We start from the raw sequence: 24,783 nt of genomic DNA on the forward strand, positions 1-24,783 counted from the left end.
CGAGAGGACAAGTAGCACAGTCTCTGAATGGTAGCTAGCAAGGGCGGCTAGCACTCCGTGAGGACAAGTAGCACAGTCTCTGAATGGTAGCTAGCAAGGGCAGCTAGCACTCCGAGAGGACAAGTAGCACAGTCTCTAAATGGTAGCTAGCAAGGGCGGCTAGCACTCCGAGAGGACAAGTAGCACAGTCTCTAAATGGTAGCTAGCAAGGGCGGCTAGCACTCCGTACCCCCACTGTGCCGGCTTCTGCATACACAAAAACGGAAGCAATTGAGTCCCCTTGTCTTCCTGTTTAAATATCGCGCCGCCCCGCCCCCTCCCCGGGAGAGGAACCAACCCATTCGACCCCGGAAGACGATGGAGCCTCTGGATTGGCCGGCCCGCCCTCCAGGCGGAATCTTAGCCCCGGCGCGCCAATCCGGGGTGATGTAGGTGGAGCCTCCGCGCCGGTCCGCCCCGGGCACGGGAGGTGACGGCGACGGCGCCGCCATCTTGGCCGGCGTAACGCTCCGCTCTCCGAGGCCGGCGCTCGCTCCAGCGGGTCGCCGATCTCGGCCCGACCCGCGGCAGCGCCGGCTTCTCCGGAGGTCCATCCCCGCAGCCCTGGACGCCGCGAGGACCGCCGACCATCATTCCCCACAACGGGAGCGCAGGTAGGAACGTGGAACGGGACAGTATCCTCCCCGGATGCCCCCTCTCCCCCGGGGCCGGGTTTTGAAGGAAACCGGGCATGGAAGGCTCTGATCAAATCCGGCGCATGTACGTTCGCCGCGGGTTCCCAGGAGTTGTCTTCGGGACCAAAATGCTTCCAGGACAATAAATAATATAGCCTTCCCCGCCGCTTCTTCGAATCCAGAACATCCTCCACTTCATACTCCGGATCGGGAGTGGCTTCAAGGGCTTCGTCCTCTTGTCGTTGGGGGTGCCAATGGGACCCACGAAACCTCTTCAACAGGGAAATATGGAAGGCGTTATGCACTCGTAGGGTACTCGGTAACCGCAACCGGTATGTCACTGTTCCAATTCGGGATTGGATTGAAAACGGTCCAATGTACCGGGGTCCCAACCTCCGGGAGGGCACCCGGAGTCTAAGGTATCTTGTGCTTAACCATACCTTCTGCCCCAGCTGTAATACTGGAGCGGGTCGCCGGTGGCGATCTGCGAAGACCTTGTATTTGGCAGCTGTCCTCTGCAATTGTTCCCGGGCCATCTCCCAGACCCTCTGCAGATCTGCCAGAATTTGAATACCCACGGGGGTTGGAGCTGTAGAAGGGAACGGTGCTGGAAGCCGAGGATGTTGTCCATATACCAAGAAGAACGGAGAGTGTCCTGAGGACGAGTGGTCACTCTGGTTATATGCAAACTCGGCCCATGGAAGCAAAGAGGCCCAGTTATCTTGACGCTTGTTGACAAATGCCCGCAAGAATCCCTTCAATGTTTGGTTAATCCTTTCGACCATGCCATTGGTTTGGGGATGGTAGGCTGATGAAAAGTGGGTTTCCACCCCCAATGCCGTGCACAAGGCTCTCCAGAAGCGTGAGGTGAATTGGGGGCCCCGGTCACTGATGATCCGAATGGGCAACCCATGCAGCCGAAAAATGTGTTGAATGAAGTACTGGGCTAAGGAAGCCGCCGATGGAAGACCCGGCAATGGAACAAAATGGGCCATTTTGGAAAAACGGTCAACCACCACCCAAATCACCGTGTGACCCCAGGAGCTGGGGAGGTCGGTGATGAAATCCATGGATAACTCCGTCCAGGGGACTGTCGGTACGGACAGCGGTTGCAAGTCCCCTACGGGAGGCCCAATTACTGGCTTAGTCCGGGCGCACACAGGGCAGGTGGTGACGAATTGGAGAATGTCTCGCCTCATATGAGGCCACTGATACTGTCTTGCAATGAAACGGAGGGTCTTTTGATACCCGAAATGCCCGGCCCATCTGGACGAATGTCCCCATTGCATTACTCTTTCTCGATCGGCGGGCGACACTAATTTCTTTGTCGGAGCGACCCCCCCTGCGGCCGCACTGAGACATGCCGGATCCAACATGGGGTGGATCTCCTTGGTCTCTTCTGGGACCTCAAATGCTCGGGAAAGAGAGTCCGCAGGGGTATTCTGAGCAGCCGCCCGAAACACTAGTTGAAAGTGAAATCTGGCAAAAAACAATGACCATCGGGCCTGTCGAGGATTTAGCCGTTGGGCCTCTTGAAGATACAGAAGATTCTTGTGGTCAGTGATCACCGTAAATCGGTGTTCGGCTCCCTCCAGCAGATGCCTCCATTCCTGCAGGGCTAATTTTAATGCCAAGAGTTCCCTATCTCCTACCGTATAATTACGTTCCGCCGGGGAGAACTTACGAGAGAAAAAGGAGCAAGGTTGGCGCCGGCCTTTGGGGTTGACTTGAGAGAGGACTGCCCCGGCCCCCAAGGTGGACGCGTCCACCTCCACAATAAAGGGTTTCTCTGGATCTGGGGCCAACAAGATGGACGCTGAGTTGAACGCCTCTTTTACCTGGCGGAAAGCCGCTTGTGCCTCTGGCGGCCAATCCCGGACCTTCGCGTTTTTCTTAGTGAGCGCCGTCAGCGGCGCTGTCAGCTGTGAATACTGAGGGATAAACTGGCGATAATAGTTCACGAATCCCAGGAAACGTAGCGCTTTCAATCCCAGCGGTTGAGGCCATTCCCGAATCGCGCGGAGTTTGTCAGGCTCCATCTGCAGTCCCCCGGGCAACAGAATGTATCCCAAAAAAGGCAGAGACCGCTGATGAAAAGCGCACTTACTGAGCTTAGCAAATAGGCGGGATTGCCGTAAACATTGCAGCACCGCGCAAACTTGACTTACATGCTCGGCGGGATCCTTGGAAAAAACCAAGATGTCGTCCAGGTATACAATCACCGTGGAGTTCAACAAATCCTCGAGCACAAAATTGATGAGTCACTGGAACACCGCAGGGGCATTGCATAGGCCAAACGGCATCACCCGATACTCAAAATGTCCCTCGTGAGTATTAAATGCCGTCTTCCATTCGTCCCCCTGCCGGATTCGAACTAAATTATAGGCCCCCCGCAAGTCCAACTTAGTAAGCATCTGGGCTCCTTGCAGCCTGTCAAAGAGTTCAGGAATGAGCGGTAGAGGAAAACGATCCTTTACCGTGATGGCATTTAACCCTCGATAATCAATACAGGGCCTCAAGGAGCCATCCTTCTTGGTAACAAAAAATAATCCGGCCCCGGCAGGGGACGTAGAGGGTCGGATGAACCCTTTCCGAAGATTCTCCCAGATATACTCTTGCATCACCTTGGATTCTTCCCGGGACAGGGTATACAGTCGGCCGGGGTGGCATGGTATCTGCCATCAAGTTAATGGCACAGTCGAACGACCGATGAGGCGGTAGGACCTCCGCCTCCACTGGACTGAACACATCTGTGAAGTCCCTATAATCCATAGGCAGGGAGCCCAGCTCTGCCCGTGCCCCCCCCCCCCCGGGCACAATAGCTAATGCGGGGCAGCTGCCGGTCCGGCCCTTACAACAGCTCTCCCGACAGGTGTTACCCCGACCGGATATTCCCCCCGGTCCAGTCAATAACGGGACTATGACACCGTAGCCATGGCAAGCCTAGGACCACCGGATGAATGGTCCGGGATAGTACCAGGAATTGAACTTCTTCCCGGTGATCCTCCCCCACCTGTAATCCCAAAAAGGGGGTGATCTCCGTGACCGGCTGCGGTAATGTAGTTCCCTGAATGGAGGTTACTTGCAACGCCGGTCGCCGAGGAAGCGTAGGCCAGCCCATTTGTTGCAGCAGTTCGTGGCAAATGAAGTTGCCCCCCGACCCAGAGTCCACCAGGGCCCGGGTCTGGATCATGGTCTCGTGCCATCGTAGGGTTACTGGCAGTGTTACCAGGGAATCCGGTAGGGGAGCGGAGTGCCCCAAGACCCTTCCCCTCAAGGTGCCTTGGGGGAGACGTTTCCCGCCCGAGCGGGACAGGCCCGGATGAAATGCCCGGCCTCACCACAATAGAGGCACAGTCCGTCCCACAGGCGTTTCTTCCTGTCCGAGGGAGCCAGCCGTTGACGGCCAATCACCATCGGTTCCTCCCCATTCTCCTTGGATTCCCGGTTCCCACGGCGAGGGGACGGGCCCTTACCAGTCCGGGACGCTCCCCGTGCCCACTTTTGCCGTTCAGCCCGTACTCTAGCTCGCTCCAGGAACCAGGTATCTACTCGTATACAGAGCGAAATCAGAGCATCCAATTGGCCCGGGACCTCTCGTCCTGCCAATTTGTCCTTGATCCGCTCTTGCAATCCTTCCATAAAAATTGCCATCAGGGACTCCGGGTTCCAACGCAGCTCCGTGGCTAAGGTCCGAAAACGAATGGCATAATCGGCCACCGTCCCCTCGCCCTGTTGAATCCGCAGCAGTTCCGACGCCACGGAAGATGGTCTGCCAGGGAGGTCGAACACCATGCGAAAACGGCACTGAAATTCGCCATAGTCGTCCAAGATGGGGTCCTGTCGTTCGTTTAGTGGGGACACCCATGCCAGGGCCTTCCCTTCGCATAGGCCCATGATATATCCCACTTTACTTTGGTCTGAAGAAAATGCCTCCGGTTGCATCCGGAAGGCCAGGTTGCACTGATTGAGGAACCCCCGGCAACCTCCGGGGGCCCCATCATATCGTGCCGGTTCAGGGAACCGAGGTCCCGTGCAGAACCCTCCCGAACGGGGAGCCGCTGCGGCCCCTTGGACCGCAGCGGCCTGGTTCTGTACCTGAAGCGTTGAGAGTTGAGAGCATACGTTCTGGAGCGCCCCTGATAGGGCGTTCAGCTGCTCCTGCTGCTGCTGAAGTACCTTGGCCAGGTCCCGTAGATCAGGCTTCGTAGGCGAGCTCATGGCTTCCGTTTCCTGTCCTGTTTCTAGTGGTGAGCCCTTAGGTTCCCTAAGGCCCCGCAAGACCTCAGAGGACAGCCGTGCACCCCGAATCTTCACCCGCGGCGGCCGCCATTCACCAGGGGTTGAGCCCCCATCTGCAGGCGGCCAGCAGGACTGCTGGAACCGCGGGGTGACGGCTGACCTGGCTGGTAGTCAGTAACGCAGTCTCTGAATGGTAGCTAGCAAGGGCGGCTAGCACTCCGTGAGGACAAGTAGCACAGTCTCTGAATGGTAGCTAGCAAGGGCGGCTAGCACTCCGTGAGGACAAGTAGCACAGTCTCTGAATGGTAGCTAGCAAGGGCGGCTAGCACTCCGAGAGGACAAGTAGCACAGTCTCTAAATGGTAGCTAGCAAGGGCGGCTAGCACTCCGTACCCCCACTGTGCCGGCTTCTGCATACACAAAAATGGAAGCAATTGAGTCCCCTTGTCTTCCTGTTTAAATATCGCGCCGCCCCGCCCCCTCCACGGGAGAGGAACCAACCCACTCGACCCCGGAAGACAATGGAGCCTCTGGATTGGCCGGCCCGCCCTCCAGGCGGAGTCTTAGCCCCGGCACGCCAATCCGGGGTGATGTAGGTGGAGCCTCCGCGCTGGCCCTCCCCGGGCACGGGAGGCGACGGCGACGCCATCTTGGCCGGCATAACGCTCCGCTCTCCGAGGCCGGCGCTCGCTCCAGCGGGTCGCCGGTCTCTGCCCGACCCGCGGCAGCGCCGGCTTCTCCGGAGGTCCATCCCCGCAGCCCTGGACTCCGCGAGGACCGCCGACCATCGTTCCCCACAACGTGAGCGCAGGTAGGAACGTGGAACGGGACACTTTTATGGGTCAAGGCATCCTAGTGTTAGGCACGCCCAAGTCCCGCCTTCACTACGCCTCCGATACGCCCCCTTGAACCTTGGCCGTCCTTGTGACGGAAAGCAGTTGGGGACATCCAAAATCGGCTTTCGATTATACCAATTTGGACGACCCTGTGAGAAGGACACCCATCTTCCGATTTATATTGAAAGATGGGTGTTCTTCTCTTTCGAAAATGAGCCCAATAGTATCTTGGTACAACACAGTACCGAGAGCTGTCCTAAATTTGGCCGCTTAGCTATGCGGCTGCTGGCACTGGACTCCTCCCTAGCACCGTCCCCCCACAACTACTCCTGACATGCCCCTTTTTTTGGGCGATGGTCAGAGGTCAGTGGCACTGAATATCAGGGGTAAATGAAGACATGCTTACTTAAATCACTTTGAATCCCTAATCACCGTTTTTCAGCGTATCATATTTACTATACAAATGCGCTGGGCCATTTTGGGGGGAACTTTTTTCTCTGAAACTGCCATCACAAACGAAACAGTTGGCCTTTTCACGGTTAATGACTCCAAAAATGATGTCTGGGCTTTGGGCATGCAATTCAAGCCTAGGACCAGATCTAAGCGACACTGCTTTAGTGAATTTTATGCCACTTAATTCTCTGTTTCCACCTCAAGGCACAGCCCAAGACACTGTGAAGCGGATTTCAGAGGACTGTATAACTGTGAACTTGCCAGCGTTTGAAAGAATGTTTCTTACCTGTAAGTATGAAAACCAGTGCCTGCTCATTCTGTTTGCTTATCCACTTGCCTGTCAGTTGGGTCATATTTTTGTATCATCACTTTGGATTTAACTCACACCTTTTTAGTAGCAGCTGAAGGTCATTTAGATCCAGGTATAGTAGATATTTCCCTGTCCCCAGAGGACTTACAATTCTAAGCTTGTACCGAGGCAGTAGAGGGTTACGTGATTTACTCAGGGTCACAAGAAGTCTCAGTGGGATTTGACACAAAATCAAGAGCAGGTCGAATAAATAGCCAGTCCAGTAGACAAGATTCAATCAAATTCCATAGGTACTTTTATTAGCAACAGACGTAGAGGGGTAGAAAGTTGTGCCCTACTTGGCCAAGTTTCACCTTGACATAGGGCTGCCTCAGGTGCTCTCAGTCCTATAAAATCAATTAGAATAGCACAAACAACAAATACATAATAAATAATGAGCAATACAAAAAAATCTCCCGCAGGGATGGAAGAAGTTACTGTGGAATTCCCGTGAGCATGGAAGAAGTTGCAGTGGGATTCCTGCGGGCAGTGTAGTTGAAATCTATAGAGATTCCAGAATGAGGCTTGGAATGTACTGAAAGAGGCTATTGGGGCACCACAATGAGGCTTGGAATGTACGGAGAGAGGCAGTTGGAGCACCAGAATGAGGCTTGGAATGCCCAGAGAGGCAACCAAAACGCCAGACTTGGTTGAATAGTGAATTTGGCCACCTGAGGCAGGGCCCTCAAGCGGTTCTCTTCCAGAGTGGCATCTCCTCCTTCCATCCTCCACCCCATTCCTGAGTTTACTTTCTTTCTTCATGTTTCAAAAGTCTGCAGCGGCAGTGATTCACATAGGCTGTCCTGCCACTGATATCCGCCTCTTCTTTTTATTGTGGCCCACCTCTCTGATGTAACATGCTGTTTCCTCAAAGGAGGGCCACAATAGAGAAGAGGCCAGTGCTGGCAGCAGGGCAGGGTATGGGAATCGCCACCGCCAGCTTTTAAAAAAAGAAGGTTATCTCAGGAAAAGGGGTGCAGGAAGGAAGGGGGAGATGCCAGAACTTGATCCTGGGGGAGGCAGCATCTCAGCCCTGCCTCAGGCAGCATCTTGCCTTGGGCCACCCCTGGTGAATAGCATTGAAAAAAAATACGAGAAGCTGTTATGGCTGGGAGGGAAAGAAAACAGAGGGCTGCGAGCAAATAAATAATGTCGTCAAATGGGTATAGGTTAGATTCCATTGGGGATGGGTGGGGATGAGTGAAATTTCTGTCCCTGTATAACTCTCTGTTTTCCACCCCTCTACATCTCTTGCTAATGAAAGGACCATTGGAATTTGATTGGATCCTGCCTGCTAAGCTGGGGATTTTTTGATCTGCTCTTGATTTGTTCTGGTTTGGCTCTAGTTGATCGACTGCCTGTGTGTTTCAGTGGGATTTGAGCCCCAGTTTCCCAGCCTGCTGCGCTAACCACTAGCTACCCCATGGAATAATACTTACCTGCCTTACATACTGACCACATCAATACTCATATCTTAATTATATTAATAACTGGCAGAAGCTTCAGTACCATCAGCTTCTTAAATATCTCTTCCCCACACAATTCATCTCTCTAGACTTCAGTGACTTCAGTGACCACTAAAACAAAAGGCTTGAGGCAGGAAATCCAGCCTGAACAGAAAGTTATGTAACTCAAGTCAATCAATACAGATTCTTGCTGATTCAATGGGCTGACAATGAAGGCAGGACTGAGTAGTTTCAGAGTCTTCAGACAAATGTTTCCCAGTACTATCCCAGTGTCTAGCAGAAGCTTGGAGGATAGCTGACAGCTACAGTGTCTGAGCTAAGAATCCCCAGGGCATTATTTAGAATGGCAGCATATGATAATAAGAGCTGTACTCTTAAGAGAGATACCTTTCCTCACCAGGAGAGGGAGACAGAAACAACCTGTGCTGCAGTCTAGAATTTAAACTCGTTACAACCCCAAACAGAATGGCAGGAGGTTGGGGAGTATCACTTGCAAAGATGAAATGTTACACAACATGTTGCAGATCTGATGGGCCATTTCAATCTTTGTCTGCTGTTGTTTAAGAAACATAATCTTATTTTTCATCTTGTTTAGGCAGGTCTCACAGAGTTCCTAAATCAGTAATCAAGGACTTTGCTTGCCTTGTCGCCTGCCAGAATGACACCTTTATGAATGCGAGTGTGAATCCAAGAGATGACGACGGTGAGGAATTATCGGTCTTGAAATTCAAACAATGCAACTCCAGAAATGCCTATTTTCTCTCTCCTTCACTCCTCTGTTATACCTTTAGCAATATTGTTCAGTCAATCCAGGCTTATTGACAACTGTGAACGAGTGAAAGAAACCCACATTACTGATTTTTCACCTGTTGGATTGACTGAACAATATAACTTTTTTTGGCTGGAACACAGGGGTCAACATTCAGCCGGCAACGGTGACAGTTTTTCTCACCGTCGATGGAGGTATTCCTGGATATTCAAAGCCGGGCCCTGTCCAGGCTTCAGCTTTGAATATCCAGTTATTTTTGAGCCGGCTAACACATAGCGGGCTTAAGTCAATATTCAGCACTTAAGTGGGCATGGGTTAATGTGTAAAGATAGGATTGATTTTTATGGGGTCCCATTGATGTGGTAAACCTGACCATTTAAGGGCTGAATATCAGCACTTAAGCAGCCAAGTGGAACACCCCTGGAATGCCCCAATGTAGCCAGCTTTGAGTTAGGGGTTAACCTCAAATTTGAACATCGCTTAGTTAAATGCTGCGAAAAATTAGGCCCCAACCATGCAATTTAACCATTCAGCATCTAGCTAGATCACTTTGAATGTCTACATTTATTGACCCCTGATGAGAGCAATTGGTCGAAACATGGCCCTTGGTGGGTCAGTTAATAAAATTGTTCCATCCCAGACATTTTTAAAGAAAGAAGAGGCAAAGCATTTCAAATGGAAGGTGTCATAAAGAGAACTGTGCTACGCCCTGTTGTCTCTAGCCTAGCATATACTGCAGGGGGATTAACTGCACCTGCAAGATTGTATAGGCCGGTCAGAGAGGAGAGAGGAACAGCGAAAAAAAATGTCTTCTAACTTATGCAATTGCAGGCAATCAGGTCTTTGTTACACCAACGTCATTTCATGATACTGGTAGAGGTAGAGGCAGGCCACCGAAAGAGTGAGCCAGGCCCCCCTCCCCAGAATCGTCATAGCTGCCTCCACCGCCCGCCCACCCACAGTACCTTGGCTGACCCTGCCAGCTGCAGGCAGCATGGCTCCTTCCTCTGCTCAGCATTGCCTACCCCTGCAGCTGCTTTCCTCAGGTCGCACATGCTCGGTCTCAAAACTGAGCATGCGCGGCCTGAGGGTCCAGCAGTTGCTAGGCAGGTAATGCAATGGGGGGGGGGCCTAGTGCCGGAGTTTACTCTCTCCAGCTCCTGTCAGGACGCGATCACCCAGATCCCATCAGGAGCAGAAGAGAGAGAGAGAGAGAGACCCTGGCGCCTGGCTCCCCTTGGAGACACAGGCCCGGGGAATTTTGCCCCCCCTGCCCCCGCTCTCAGCGGCCATAGGTAGAGGAGAGGTTAAAACACAGTTCCTGTTGCAGGCCACGTGGGCTCAGAGCATATGCACTGCTGTCGGACCCCCTTCTTCTCCTACTGCTGCATATTTCTGCTTTGGAAGAGAAAATGAACTGGTAGGATAAGGAGAGAGGACCAACGGCAGTACACATGCTCTGAGACCCCGTGGTCAACAGGGCTGACAGCACTAGGACACGGCCAAGCACTCTGCTCCAGATCCTCCTCTGATGGCTGGCTGGCTCTAACTCAACCCTCCTATTGAGACACGTGGTGGAGGCTGACTGTTTGTAGTCTCATGTCGCCTTCTTAGTGGACTAGTGGGAAATATCTCATCCCAATTCAGGGGTCCTTTTAATAAGGTGCGCTGAAAAATTGCTTGCAGTAGTGTAGGCGCGGGTTTTGGGCACGTTCCGATCAAACCTTTTAGCGTCCATTGACCTAATGGTAAAGAATCCGGGTGGTAATGACCTACGCGCGTCAAAAGCCACTTGGCACGCATCCGTTATGCACCAAAAATGAAATTACTGCAAGAGCCATGTGGTAGCCAGGTGGTAACTACTACTACTACACATCATTTCTGTAGCGCTACTAGACGTACTCCATTTTGGCACACGTTGGGCACGCGTAGACGCAGACACGGCTTAGTAAAAGGGCCCCTCACTTTGCACCAGTGGTGGGAGGTCACTTTTAGCAGGACCATTTTGAATGGCCTTACACTCACCGGATCTGGTTGGTCACAAATGTCTTTCCATTCACTGCCCAAGCCAGTCAAAAGTGTCTATGTGCAGGCACATGCTCATTTGGGACCACAAGAGTTTGCTTCCAGGGAAAGGTGATCCTGGAGTTCCACTAAAAATAGGAGATATATAAATTCCAGCAAATCTAAATAGAGTGAATGAATGAACATCAGGATTGACCAGAAAGGAGGGACTTAACTTTTCATGGCTTGTCACAAATCGTTGTTTTTTTTTTTTGTAAATTCAGTATTCCACTGTGGGACCGTATTTCAGAGAGATCCTCTGGAAGACATCAGTAAGGTTAGTGATATAAACTGGATAGACAGACTGATGGGCAGATGGATGGAAGGTAGAATGAATGGGTAAGTGGATGAAAGGAGGAATGGATGGGATGGACACAGGTTGGGGGAAATGGACAAATTGATTGGTGGAAGGAAGGATCTATGAGGGGCTGGAGGATTGATGGACAGATGGAAGGTGAAAAGAATAGTTAAGTGGTTAGAAACTTTAAAATGGGTAGCCATGTCAGTCTAGTGTAACAAAATTGACAGACACGAGTGGCATCTTATAGACTAACCAATTTATTGAGGTTTGAGCTTTCAAAGACAGGATCTACTTTGTCAGATGCTGTCTGATGAAATGGATTCTTGTCCTTGAAAGCTCAGCCTCAATAAATTAGTTAGTCTATAAGATGTCACCTGCCTCCGTTAATCTTAGTTCATACGGTTTTCTATTCAGGTTGTCCATGCTACTTTTCCTCTTCATATACCCCTCCCAGAGCCCTCCATAACATTCATCTCAGAATCCCTTCTTTAAAAGAAGCCCATCTAGACTCTACACGCTCTTGTGCTTTCTTCTGGCAAGCAATTTTCCTGTGGAATTTCCTACCTGCTTCTATCCAGTTAGAATGCTCCTACCAAATTCCAGACTCTCCTGAAGACCTTTCTGTTTGAAAAGGCCTTCTCTATCCATATTGGCCCAGAGAAGCCCCCCTCCCCCCGAATCCACTAGCTTCCAACTGTGACCCCTTCTTCCTGTTCCCTTTCCTCTATTCTTATAATTATTGATGTCCCTTCTCTATTTTTATTATTGTTTTTAATAGTTTTGTGCATTGCTTTGTTATCTTTGTAACAAAAGACGATTAAGTAAGTTCCAAGAAATCAAATCAATTCAATTAAATGGATAGAAGGAGGAATGATGAATTATTATTATTATTTGTTACATTTGTTTCCCACATTTTCCCACATATTTGCAGGCTCAATGTGGCTTACATAATACCGTGAAGGCATTCGCCAAATCCGGTACAGGATAGGTACAAAATGCTGTATTGGGATAGGGAAGATATGTTGTATTGGGATAGGGAAGATAAGATTCAATCAAGTTGGGTTGAGGTAAAAGAGTTCATTAATGTCCAATACGATCTTTAATAGTGAAGTGTTACAGGGTTGAGTCATTTAAGTTGGGTCATTCGGATATGCCCTTCCAAATAGGTGAGTCTTTAATGACTTTCTGAATTTTAGGTAAACAAAAGTCGTTTTCACCACTTGTGGCAATGCGTTCCACAGGTGCGTACCTATGTAAGAGAAGTTGGATGCATGGGTTGTCTTGCATTTTAGTCCTTTGCAATTTGAGTAATGGAGATTCAGGTAAGACTGTGATGAACTGGTACTATTTCTAATTGGGAGATTGATTAGGTCAATCATGTAATCTGGGACTACTCCATAGATAATCTTATGGACCAAGGTGCAGATTTTGAAAGAGATGCGTTCTTTGATAGGAAGCCAGTGCAATGAATGAATAAACAGATATTCATTTGGAAGAGTGAACATATTGCATGGTGGAAAGACTGATGTATGAAGGGAAGGAGAAGTGGAAGCATGGATGGCTGGTTAGCTGAATGGTTTTCTTATATTTCCATAGATATCAGGCAGATGGAGACCAGTTGCCAGGGCTTCCAAGGAGCCAAGATCCAAGGCCACAAAAGTGGATCATGTGGATGGCTGGATAGAATTCACTGTGCACAGTGGTGAGAATGTGACAGTCACGACAAGCCCTAAAACGTAAGCCATCGGTCACACAGGACCCATCCTATCATCTCCAGCTTCTTCCTAGTCAGCTCGGCAAATCTGTGGGCTGGAGAGGGGTGTTCTGTGGAACTGAAGGAAGATACCTGATCTGTGAGGATTCAGATACCACCTAGTAGCAGGGCTACTGAAACCATGATAATATCAGGGAGTGCTGAAAAAAAATTATGGCTAGGCTGATGTCATGTTCCCTACCTCAACACAAACGCCGTCCTTGGGCTGCGCGGGGGCCCGTCGACACGCACACTTGACTGGCACAGCCCTGAGCTATATGTGTGTAGTTCTTGTCTGGCTGCAGGCTCCTTGATTGCTTTGCTTCCATGCACCTGGGTCTGCTCTCTCTCTCTCTCTCTCTCTCTCTCTCTCTCTCTGCCTGGCTTCCAGGCTCCTTGATTGCTTGGCTTCCACGCACCTGTGTCTGCTCTCTCTCTGCCTGGCTTCCCTTGCTTTTCTCCTATTGGTCTTCCGGTTCCTCCTTCCCCTGCTCTTGTCCTATGGCTGTGCTCCTTCTCCCTGCTGGTCCCTGTTGATGTCAGATGCCAGCACTTTATCAGCTGAGCTCTTCCTGGACTCCATGCTTCGGCTTCTACTTTGGTAGGTGTTACTTGCTCAGTAGTGTGCTTCTTCTCTACTTTGTCCCACGTTGCTGACTTTGCCTGTGCCTGGATTACTCTCTTGGCTGCTGCCTGCCTACTGACTTTGCTTGCACCTGGATTACTCTCTTGCTGTTGTTTGCCTATTGACATTGCCTATACCTGGATTACTCGCCTGCCTGTTAACATTGCCTGTTCCTGGATTACTCCCTTACCTGCTGCCTGCCTATTGACTTTGCCTGTACCTGGATCACTCTCTTGCCTGCTGCCTATCTGGCCGTTACATTCATCACCCTGCTTCCTGCTCCGTCTTGTAAGTCCTGCAGGCCACCCGCACCTAGGGGCTCAACCTCTGGGGAACGGCAGTCAGCGCAGGTGAAACTCGGGGTTGTCCAGCCGCCAAGCAGAACCTGGTCCGAGTACCGGGCTCAGCAGCATTCTACTTGGTACAAGAACTCACAGGTCTGACAGCTGATGTAGCCTATGGCACTTAGCCTGCAGAATTTGCACCAATAATCAAAGGAAAACTGTATGAGTACACACTGTGATTTGTACCTGCTTTCTTTGTAGATCTTTATTCCAACCATACTGAGTCAGACCAATGGTCCATCTAGCCCAGTATCTTGCTTCCAACAGTAGCCAATCCAAGTCACAACAGCCTGGCAGAAACCCAATTGGTAGCAACACTCCATACTACCAATCCCGGGGCAAGCAGTGGCCTCCCCTATGCCAACATCAATAGCAAACTATGGACATTTCCTCCAGGAACTTGCCCAACCCATTTTTAAGCCCAGATATGCTACCCACTGTTACCACATCCTCCTACAATGAGTTCCAGAGCTTAACGATTCTTTGAATGAAAAAAATATTTCCACCTATTCATTTTAAAAGTATTTAATTTCATTGAGTGTCCCCCAGTCTTTGTACTTTTTTGAAAGACTGAAACATCGATTCACTTGTACCCATTCTACACCACTCAGGATTTTGTAGACCTCAGTCATATTCCCCCTCAGCCATCTCTTTTCCAAGCTGAAGAGCCCTAACCTCTTTAGTCTTTCCTCATATGGAAGCAGTTCCATACCCTTAATCATTTTGGTCACTTTTCTTTGAAAATCCCAAACCAAGCATTGAGCTGCCTTCCCTGACTTTATGCTCTTGACGGGAAAACCTCCGTGCAATGAGGATGGGTCATTCTCAAAGTCCCTATTTTCCCCCACAGAAATGCCTTGCTGGTGAGGCTATAGGCCCAGTATGGCACACAGCAGCAGGCTACGATTTAGACGACCATAACTCTTGCAACAAGTTAGATCCAGATAAATGTGGAGCACTATATCTCAGGAGACTCCGACCACATGTCTGGAATATCTCTAGAATGGTCACTTCCACAGCAAGCACCCAGGCTGGTTCTACCAGCTCTGTAAAGGTTTCTGCAACAGGGGAGACTTGAGAATGGTTCTAATGCTGACGGCACTGGAGGTGTTCTAGGTGTTTGATGCTACATGGTACTGGAGGGGGGGGGGGTTAACAGAGCTCTCTTGGCACTAGAGCCACCTCTGTTCTTTTTCAGCAATAGTTGTTGCTTTCTACACATATGGAGGGTAGTTGTATGTGTTAGCACCTGGTTTAAGAGGGCAAGTAGGAACCTACTTAAGCGCTATTTTGGGGGTCAATATTCAAAATGATTTAACCAGGTAGGAGAGGTTCCCTGCCCGGTTAAGTTGCTTGTATGGGACTTAACTGGTTAGAGCAACTGAATATCGACACTAACTGCTAAAGCCATAGCCGTTGATTTTGTGGGCAGTCAGGGGGGCGGAGTCAGCACATGCGGTTGTGTCAATATTCAGCAATTAACTGCCTAATTTAACTGGACAATTAGAACCGTGTGAGACTCAGTTTTCTCTTTATCCGGTTTCACTTAAGCAGTTAATTGCTGAATATCGTACTCCGCCTAGAATTAGCAAGATAGAGCGGAATATAAATGTTGAAATAAATAAATCCCCGCCTGTCCCCACTGGAATCTAACCCATAACGATCCACGTGTAAATCCTAGAATGCGTATTTTTTTTTGGGGGGGGGGGTTGTATTAGAGGCATTTTTGGGAAGTTCCTATGAATTACACGCATCCTTATAGAATACGCCCGATCCGTGCCTAATTTAGGCATCGGTCTTTGGACCTGCTTTCAGCAGGCGTAAATGCAGGTGTCTCAAGTGAGGCGCTGTTCTATCAAGTGCGGATGCCCTTTATAGAATACCACTTAATGCATAATTTTGTCTGCGTCGATTTTTCAGTGCAATTTACTGAATCTAGTCCTAAGGGGGGAATTCTATAAATGTGCTCAAAGTTAGGCACCAGGAAGAATCTTGGCTATGCAATATTTTAGAAAAGGTGCTCCAGGCTGAGTGTCCTTTAAAAAATATTGCATAGCGCAGATTTCCACGCCCAACAGTGGGCAGAAGGACTTACGCCTGCTGAAACCTGGTGTAAATGCTGCTGCACAATTCGTGGGATTTGGATGTGTAAATGATCCTATTCAGTAACACTACGTTAAGCTTTTTGGAATGTTCGTTCCCATCTCATGGCCACGCCCCCTTTTGAGTCACTCATGAGACAATTTAAGTGCGCAGCATTATAGGATAACGCATAGGCAGAACCAGGGCCACCGAGAGACACAGCCAGGCCTGGGGCAGGATTGGACTGTCACGTGCACACACACCCACATGGGCCGCCACCGCGCCACCACCCCCGCACCTTTCTGTCTGCTCCCTTGCTCTGTCCTCTCCTGCGCTGCTTCTGTCTGGATCCTGGGTGGCACGCAGGAGCAGGAAAGGACTGACCCAGAAGCAGGCAGGAAGAAGCTTGTTGGTGCCGGGCCCCCCTCAGAGGTTGGGCCCAGGGAACTCCCCCCCCCCCCCCGCTCCCCCTTCTCGGCGGCCCTGGGCAGATCCACATGCAAGTTCTAATTCGTTCAAATTAACATCAATAACTGTTAACAGCTCATTAACTAATTAGTTTGTGAATGGATCTGGGATCTGACCCCAAATTTGGCTGACCTTTATAGAATCCGGGGGTAACTTCGTAACATAGTAGATGATAGCAGATAAAGACTTGTAAGGTCCATCCAGTCTGCCCAATTACCAGTGTTGCCACCCAATCTCCGCTAAGATTCTGTGGATTTATTCCTTCTGAGCAGGATTCCTTAGTGTTTATCCCACGCATTTTTGAATTCCAGTACCGTTTTCATCTCCACCACCTCCAGCACTGAGTCTGCCCCCACCCCCTACCCCTCTTCAATCTCAGTTCATGCCCTCTAATTCTACCGCCTTCCTGTCTCCGGAAAAGGTTTGTGTGCACAAGATTACAATATGATGAGCGATGGTGTCTTGAACTGTTTTTTTTTTGTTGTTGTTGTTTTAGCCTTTTTTTCTCCGCTCTCTTGTAGAACTGATTTGGGAGAGATTGAAGACGATACATACATTGTTAAGAATAAAGAACTCAGCCTGAAGATAGGTATGGATACACACACTGGGACAAAACTGGGAGAAAACTTGATTAACACTCTGGATGAGGTTACTACTACTACTACTTATCATTTCTATAGCGCTACTACACGTACGCAGCGCTGTACACTTGAACATGAAGAGACAAACCCTGCTCGACAGAGCTTACAATCTAATTAGAACAGACAAACAGGACAAATAAGAGATAAGGGAACATTAAAGTGAGGATGATAAAATAAGGGTTCTGAACAAGTGAATAAGGTTCATGCAGGGCAAGGTCTGCAAATGAATTATAAAGAGTATCTGGTTAGTCTGCTGACAAAATGCTAAGGAAAGGGGTCTGGAGTGTGGTTGCCACCCAGGGCCTACCCCCCTCCTCTGAGCAAGAGGGTGCACTGAGCAGTCATGCGGCTGTCAGCTCTGCCGGTCCCCTGCCCCGGAATGGGAAGTTGACATCAGAGGGGGCAGGGGACCGGCTCAGCGCATCACCTTGTGCCTGCACCAGGGGCTGGCTGCCCCCACCACCCCACTCTTGGTACACCACTGGTCTGGAGCAGGAAGAATTCCTTGATTGCATAAGCATCTTTCATTCTTGCAGATAACTTATTCAGCAGCATCATATATGAGATTCTAATGATCAGGGATGGGGTCATTACTTTTTAAAAGTACTTAAGTAAAAAGTAGTGAAGTAAATTTTTTAAAAATATATTAAAATACTCAAAAAGTAACAAAATGCAGCCTCTTAAAACTACTTTTTTATTACAAAATATAAAGTATTATTAACAGGTTGGACATTTAATTATTTTAGTTCTTCATATTAGATTTCTTATCAAATGCTGAGTTAAGGCCCAACAATAGCTGAAGTTCAAAATCAGTCATTTTACCTCTGTTTGCAAGATGATCCCACACAGAGACACACTCCTTCCCTCATCCACCATCTCAGCCCCCTGATACAGCATATACACACACTTCTTCCCTCATGGGAGTGACCATCATTTGTCATGACCATCTTGCTCTAGCACACACACACACCCCCCCCCCCCCCCCTCCTAGTTTATCACACAGCTTGACCCCTTTTTTAGAATTTTTATTTTATGGGCTGAATAAACACTCCCCGTTGACTCCAGGAACTTCTAACAGACAGACAGCGGTATAATGTGGCTACACTGGGCCAGGCCTCAGGGCTGGGGTTGAACCACTGGTGGTTCCATATTTTGGCTGAGTTGCACCATGGGAGTGAGACTCGGGCTCACCTCAGCAGTCAAGTTGAGGCAGGCAGCACCACAATGATCCTGCAGTATTTCACCATGGGCAGTGATGTTCCTTGGTTGGCCAGCACCTGGGGTGGATCGCTGTGCACCCCCCCCCCCCCGGGTGCAGCACACACACACACACACACACACACACCCCAGGTGCATTGCTGTTACTTCCTGGGGCTGCTAGGAGCAGCCGCCCTGCTGTCAGCTCCGCCGCTTCCCTGCCCTGGAACAAAAAGTAACAGAGGGAGAAGGGACCCGGCAGAGCCACAGCTGTGTGGCTGCTCCCTGCACCCCCTTGCTATGTGCACCCGGGGAGGACCGCCCCCAGCGCCCCACCCTCAGTACGCCACTGACTATAGGACTGATATTCAGCCAACAGGAGGCAGCCCGCATAAGTGCCACAGTTGGCGTTCACCCCAGATATCCAGTGACAGGCCGTTTCCGGTGGCCAGCATTGAATATCTGGTTTTATTTTTGGCCTGAAGAACTTAACCACTTAAGCCGACTCAAATACAAATCAACTTACGCATCCAGTCTCTCCTACATAAGCCCACAACTGTGGAACGCACTACCAAAAGCCTTGAAAACTACGAACGACCACCTAAACTTCCGGAAAACACTAAAAACTAACCTGTTTAAAAAGGCATACTCTACCGATCCAACATAAATGCCTGATCTTTGCAACACAACAAAACTAAAGAACGTAATGGACATAACACAACTCTTCCGTTGTACGATTCCCTAATGTGGCTGTGCCACATGAACTTTATCTTACCACAACATCACTTTGTTATTTCTTTACACTGGAGTCTGCAAACGCCTCTCCGGTACTATGTAAGCCACATTGAGCCTACAAATAGGTGGGAAAATGTGGGATACAAATGTAACAAATAAATAAAAAGTATATAGAATCACACTTAGTGTTCATTACTGCACCCAACCCTGATGGAAATGCTGGCACCCAAGTTGGGTAAGCTGACCCAGTATTCTAAAAGTATGCACATAACTTTTTGAAATGCCCATGACAGGCTCATGCCCCTCCTCTGTCCACACCCCCTTTGAAAGATGCACTATGGGTGGGCCTCCTTATTGAATAGACCGCAGCCAGATAGGGGTGCAAATTTTAATGGGTGCTAATTGACCTCAATAATTGGTTACAGCACCAGATGCAAATTGGAAAAAAAATGTATGAACCCCAAAAAATTCAATACAAAAAAGACCTCAGGGTTCAATCACCATTAGGATAAAAAAAATCGTGCAAAGTAAGTCACAATGACTTTATATATGTATTTTATTAAACATCGACATACAGAAAAGCAGCCACAATTACTAGACAGCAGCGATATTTTATACTGCTTCAATCAATGGTTCTTTCTCAGTCATAAAAAACTTCAATGATAATCTCTTTTTTCTCCAAAAACTCAATTAGCATTTTCTTTAAAAAATGTTCTTATTAGATTTCATCACATCACATTTGCTGTTCTTCACCAGAATTCTAACACTCCAAAAGGAAATAATTCACTTATCTGGTACATAATCCCAATGGGACCCGTTTCACCCCAAAAATGGGATTCTTCAAGGGTTTTCATTCAATATTTGAACATACTAGCAGATAAATGTAGAAAAATTCATAAAACCAACTTCCTTTTAGTCAGCAATTCAGATAGCTGGTATAATAGCCTCTTTTAAAGCAATTTCCTTTCAGTATTTACAAGGCATTCCAAAGTTGAATTCATATCTTAGGGCTGGCCCTATTATGGGCAGGGCCATGCTGGGCGCCACTGCCCTGCCGTCTGTCTGCTCACTTGCAAAATCTTTCACCTGAACTTGTGATTCTCTTATCTCCACTGCCCTCCTCTTTTCATGCAAAGGAGCAGTATTAATTCAGGCAGACACGCTCAAGTTACTTGAGAATACAACCAGATTGCTATTTATGCTTCAGTTTGTGGCTAGCTCCTCAGTCAGGGTGAGTTCCAGAGCTTGAAACAGCATTCAAATTAAAGAGAACCTGAAATTTTAAAAGCGCTACAAATAAGTTTTAAAAGTATTTGCCTTAAATCTAATTGCAGAATTCAGGTGCTGGGAGTCTGTACTTGGTTGTCATATGCTCAGATTTGTTTAAATCATATGCAAATTAGTCCGGTGTTTTTCACTAAACATTCCCATGAGTGTCTGTATGTTAATCTGCATTCAAATAGAGCTCTCTGATTGGATGATCAGCTTCTGTTAAGAAATCTGCCCCGGAAAGTGAACAGAGTGAGAGCTGTCCTTTGCCAAAAGAGACATCCAGCTGTGACTTCCTGTGTTTGTTGACTGAAGTTATAAAAGAGTGCCTGATTGTGGTAAATGAGAAAATATAAGTGAAAAGAGATTGGTGGCGATTGAAGTTTCTCTAGTGAGAAAAGGATCTGAATATTTCAGGATTACTTGAAGTTTATGAAGAATAGAAAAGGGTGAATTTCAGTTTAAGAGTGTTTAAATCCTATAAGCTATATAAAGGCTAGGTAGATTTAAGTGACTGTAAGCAAGGAAACCTTAATATTTGATCTGAAATAAATATTTGATCTGAGATAGTTGATCAGAGATAAGTGTTTGATCTGAATTATATCCTTTGGTGCAAAGGAGATTAGAATGCAATGGAGTATTTCTTTCTGTTTACCAGTACAGTCAAATAATTCCATTCCACTTAAATAATTTTTTGTTATATATATGAGGGAGTAGTATCTGGATTTATTGTAAATCAAATTGATTCCATTCACAGGAATTCATATTCACCTTCATGCATTCATCCGATATTATCTTTTAAGGATGAAGTTTTATTTTATGTTCACTCTGTCTCTTGTGAGCTGAGCACAGTTAGTTTCCTCGGCTGGCACGACTACATATTAGAGGTATTTTGATACTGTGTGAAGTTTTACCACAGACGGGTGACATATATAAAACATTCTCCTTGGATAGGATGTGATATGTGAAAATACATTTTGCTTTAATGAAATTGCTAAACTTTAGAGTCAGAGACTTATCAATGAGGGATACATACAGTGCTATTTTTTCCTGAGGTCTGGCTTACTTGCCTGCTCCCTTCTGTTCCTGCTCTGCTGGACGGGGGGGGGGGGGGGGGCGCCAACCGATAGTCTGCAGGGGGGCACCAGAGACCCTAGGCACGGCCCTGATTATGGGGTGGACTAGGCATCAGCCTAGGGCAGAACAAATCTGGGGGAAGCACCAGCATCAGCATCCCACTCGCTCTGAATAGGCCTGGGTAAGAATGGAAGAGGGAGATCCTGGATACCTGGAGCAGCAGGGAAGGGAAGAGGCAATGCTGGACACTTGGGGTGGAGGGAGTAATAAAGAAGGGAAGGTGAGATGCTGGATTCTGAAGGGAGCAGGTAGGGAATGAGAGATGCTGGCTATGGAGGGAACAGCTAGGAAAGCAAAGGGGTGATGGTGTACACCTGAGAAAGAGGGAGTGGAAGAGTAGCCTAATGGTTAGTACAGTGGGTTGAGATCCTGGCCAACTGAGTTAATTTCCCAGTGCAGCTCCTTGTGACCTTGGGTAAGCCACCTAATCTTCCATTGCCCCAGGTACAAGACTTAGATTGTGAGACCACTAGGAACAGAGAAAGTACCTGCATATAGTAGCACAATAGAAATGATTAGTAGTAGGAAAAGAAACGGGTGATGCTAGGCCATAGAAGAGTAGAGAAGGGGAAATGTTGAACGCCTTGAAGGGGAAGAGCACTGTCAGGTTCTCAGGTTCAGAGCCCGCGGGGCCGGGCTCTGGAGCAAACGTGAGCCCTTGGGCTGTTGACGAAGAGTGACAGCAGCAGGCAAAACCCACCAACCAACACTGGGCAAGCACACTGGCACTGGCAGGGACTTCAGTCACCACCCAGCGAGCCGGAACACACGGACTGGAATCCCCCGGACTGGAGGACACAGGACTGGAACACTGGACTGCAACACTGAACTGGAATCCCCCGGACTGGAGGACACAGGACTGGAACACACACCGGACTGGAACCCACTGGACTGGAGCACACTGGACTGGTCCGTACAGCTTCACCTGCACTTAGCCCCTGCCCCAAGGGTTGAGCCCTTGAGTTCGAGTGGCCGGCAGGACTTACCGGATACCGGATGACACAGGGACCAGGACTGGAAACAGAAGTACTCCTAAATCCTAAACTGACCTAAGTGCTCCCAAGCCCTAAACCAGCAGAAGTGTTCCTAACAGTAAACTAACAAAAGGACTTCCTAAGCCCTATACTAACAGGAGTGCCCCTAGGCACTGAACTAACAAGAGTGCCCCTAGGCACTAAACTAACAAGAGTGCCCCTCACAGCACCAAAAGGGAAAGCAGGGGAGCCACAAGGAAAAAGCAGGGAAGCTAAACACATAAGCCAAAAGTGCTTCCAAAGCACCAGACCCAACCGTGCTTCTAAAGCACCAAACACAGCAGAGATTCCAAAGCCCTAGACACAGAAATGCTTCTAAAGCACCAAGAGGGAAAAGCAGGGGAGCTACAAGGGAAAGGCAGGGAAGCTAAACACATAAGCCAAAAGTGCTTCCAAAGCACCAGACCCAGCCGTGCTTCTAAAGCACCAAACACAAACAGCAAAGACTGCAATGTTCCCAACAGCACAAACACCAGAAATACTTCTAACAGCCAAATCTGCAGTGTTCCTAACAACACCAAACCCTGAAGTACTTCTATCAGCAACAAAGCCCTATACACAGCAATGCTTCCAAAACCAAGAGGGAAAAGCAGGGGAACCACAAGGGAAACCCAGGAAAGCTAAACACACAGTCACCAGTGCACACTGCACTAACACTAACCTGGACCTTTAACAAAAGCAAGCAGGGAAACTAGACACAAAGTCAGAAGTGCACACTGCACCACCCTACCTAAAGCAAACGTTGCAAAGGCCCTGAAGCCAGGGAAGAACACCACTTCCTTATCAAGGCCCTCTCAGATGATGTCACACTCCCTAGACTCAGGCAGACAGCACACTGAAACCCAGAGAGGCCCAACCCACACCAATGCAGCACCGTGAAGCACTTGAAGCCAGTACACCCAAAGAGAGATAGAGCTAACTCAGTCCACCCACACAGCTGCAGTATACTGAAGCAATTAGAGTCAAGCTGCTGGAAGCTGCCAGCATAGAGAGACAGAGCTAGCTCAGAAAAGACAGACTAAGGAAACAGAAGCCAGCTAAGAAGCTAACCACCAGGAAAAAGGTAAGTTTTTTTTGTTACATTTGTACCCTGCACTTTTCCACTCATGGCAGGCTCAATGCAGCTTACATGGGGCAATGGAGGGTTAAGTGACTTGCCCAGAGTCACAAGGAGCTGCCTGTGCCTGAAGTGGGAATTGAACTCAGTTCCTCAGTGCCCCAGGACCAAAGTCCACCACCCTAACCACTAGGTCAGGGGTTCTGACCACAATCATAACAAGCACTTTGAGCTGGCTTAGAGGGGGAGCACACAGCTAAAGGTTTTCCTGGGCCAGCTCTGAACCATTGTCATGCCCCATTTCTTCTTGATGCCTCTGTTGCAAAATTCTTTGCCTTTCTGACATTGTGTCTCCTTTGCCCTTTCACAGTTAAGGAGATATTCAGCTCAATCGTTGTCTACCAGACTCCTCCTGACCAGTTACTCTTGTACACATTCAAATACGGAGAGGAAATATTTGATAATAATCTTTTCCTGCTCAGTAAGTATTCGGGACAGACTTGGGGGTGGAGGGGATCCTTGAGGGAAAAGCAAACTGGGGAAATACCCTCCATTACTGTGCCTGGGATTTCTCCTGTCACAGCAATGGCATCTTCTCGGATGATAAAGATGTTCTCACTTTTAAATTCAGCCAGGTCTGGGACAGTTCAGGACACTGAGAAGGAGATGTTCAAAACCAGGGCTCTTTGCAAGAATTTTCCACACATCTATGGGATTCCAGCAGATCAGCCCACCGGTGAGGACAATTCAGTAAATGTACACAGGCTTCTTGCACTCTTTAGTGCTCTCAAAGTGCACAGTGTGTGTTGTAACAGAAACTCTCTACTTTACAGTCAGCCTTCCCCTACCTAATCTCTGTAAGGCTGTCACAGCACACTGTTCATATTTTTTTTTTTCAGATCACAAGAACAGTTGAAATTTCCACCCAGCAAAGCATCATCCGACATCCTGGAATTCCTTATAATAATCTCAGTGTTCCAGAGACAATAAAGCGTTTGCATGCCAAATTCCAAAGTACACCTGTCTTGTGGTTGAATCTCCTATTTAGGGTTCACTGCCTGTTCCTCTGAAGTTCTTGCATTTCTGGTCATGTTTTATATCACTGGGATTTACGGATTTCACATTTCTCCATCAAGCAAGTTCATAGCACGGCTGGTTAGGATCTTCCCTGGTGCTGGCATACAGGCATGAAGAATTTCAAAACGGAAACAATCACATGCCCCCTTTTTACCAAGCTGCGACAAAAGGGGGCCTGTGTTGGTGTCGGCACGTTTTAAATGCACGCCGA

At 48.5% G+C, this 24,783-nt stretch overlaps 1 protein-coding gene across 2 annotated transcripts in view; it reads left to right on the top strand.

The window, feature by feature from the left end:
• Positions 1-24,512, top strand: part of LOC115466234 — a 49,116-nt gene extending 24,604 nt beyond the window's left edge. Inside the window, exons 4-12 of one of the 2 annotated variants that reach the window (XM_030197363.1) lie at positions 6,409-6,492; positions 8,615-8,722; positions 11,077-11,129; positions 12,350-12,394; positions 12,750-12,889; positions 16,947-17,014; positions 23,866-23,976; positions 24,127-24,231; positions 24,395-24,512. In XM_030197363.1, the coding sequence (XP_030053223.1) occupies positions 6,409-6,492; positions 8,615-8,722; positions 11,077-11,129; positions 12,350-12,394; positions 12,750-12,889; positions 16,947-17,014; positions 23,866-23,976; positions 24,127-24,231; positions 24,395-24,411 (731 nt within the window). In that variant the 3' untranslated portion in view covers positions 24,412-24,512. The remainder of the gene's footprint in view (positions 1-6,408; positions 6,493-8,614; positions 8,723-11,076; positions 11,130-12,349; positions 12,395-12,749; positions 12,890-16,946; positions 17,015-23,865; positions 23,977-24,126; positions 24,232-24,394) is intronic. The other variant, XM_030197364.1, reaches the window with a different exon arrangement.
• Positions 24,513-24,783: the final 271 nt, after the last annotated feature.

Source organism: Microcaecilia unicolor, chromosome 3, assembly GCF_901765095.1.
Source record: "Microcaecilia unicolor chromosome 3, aMicUni1.1, whole genome shotgun sequence".
Taxonomy (NCBI): domain Eukaryota; kingdom Metazoa; phylum Chordata; class Amphibia; order Gymnophiona; family Siphonopidae; genus Microcaecilia; species Microcaecilia unicolor.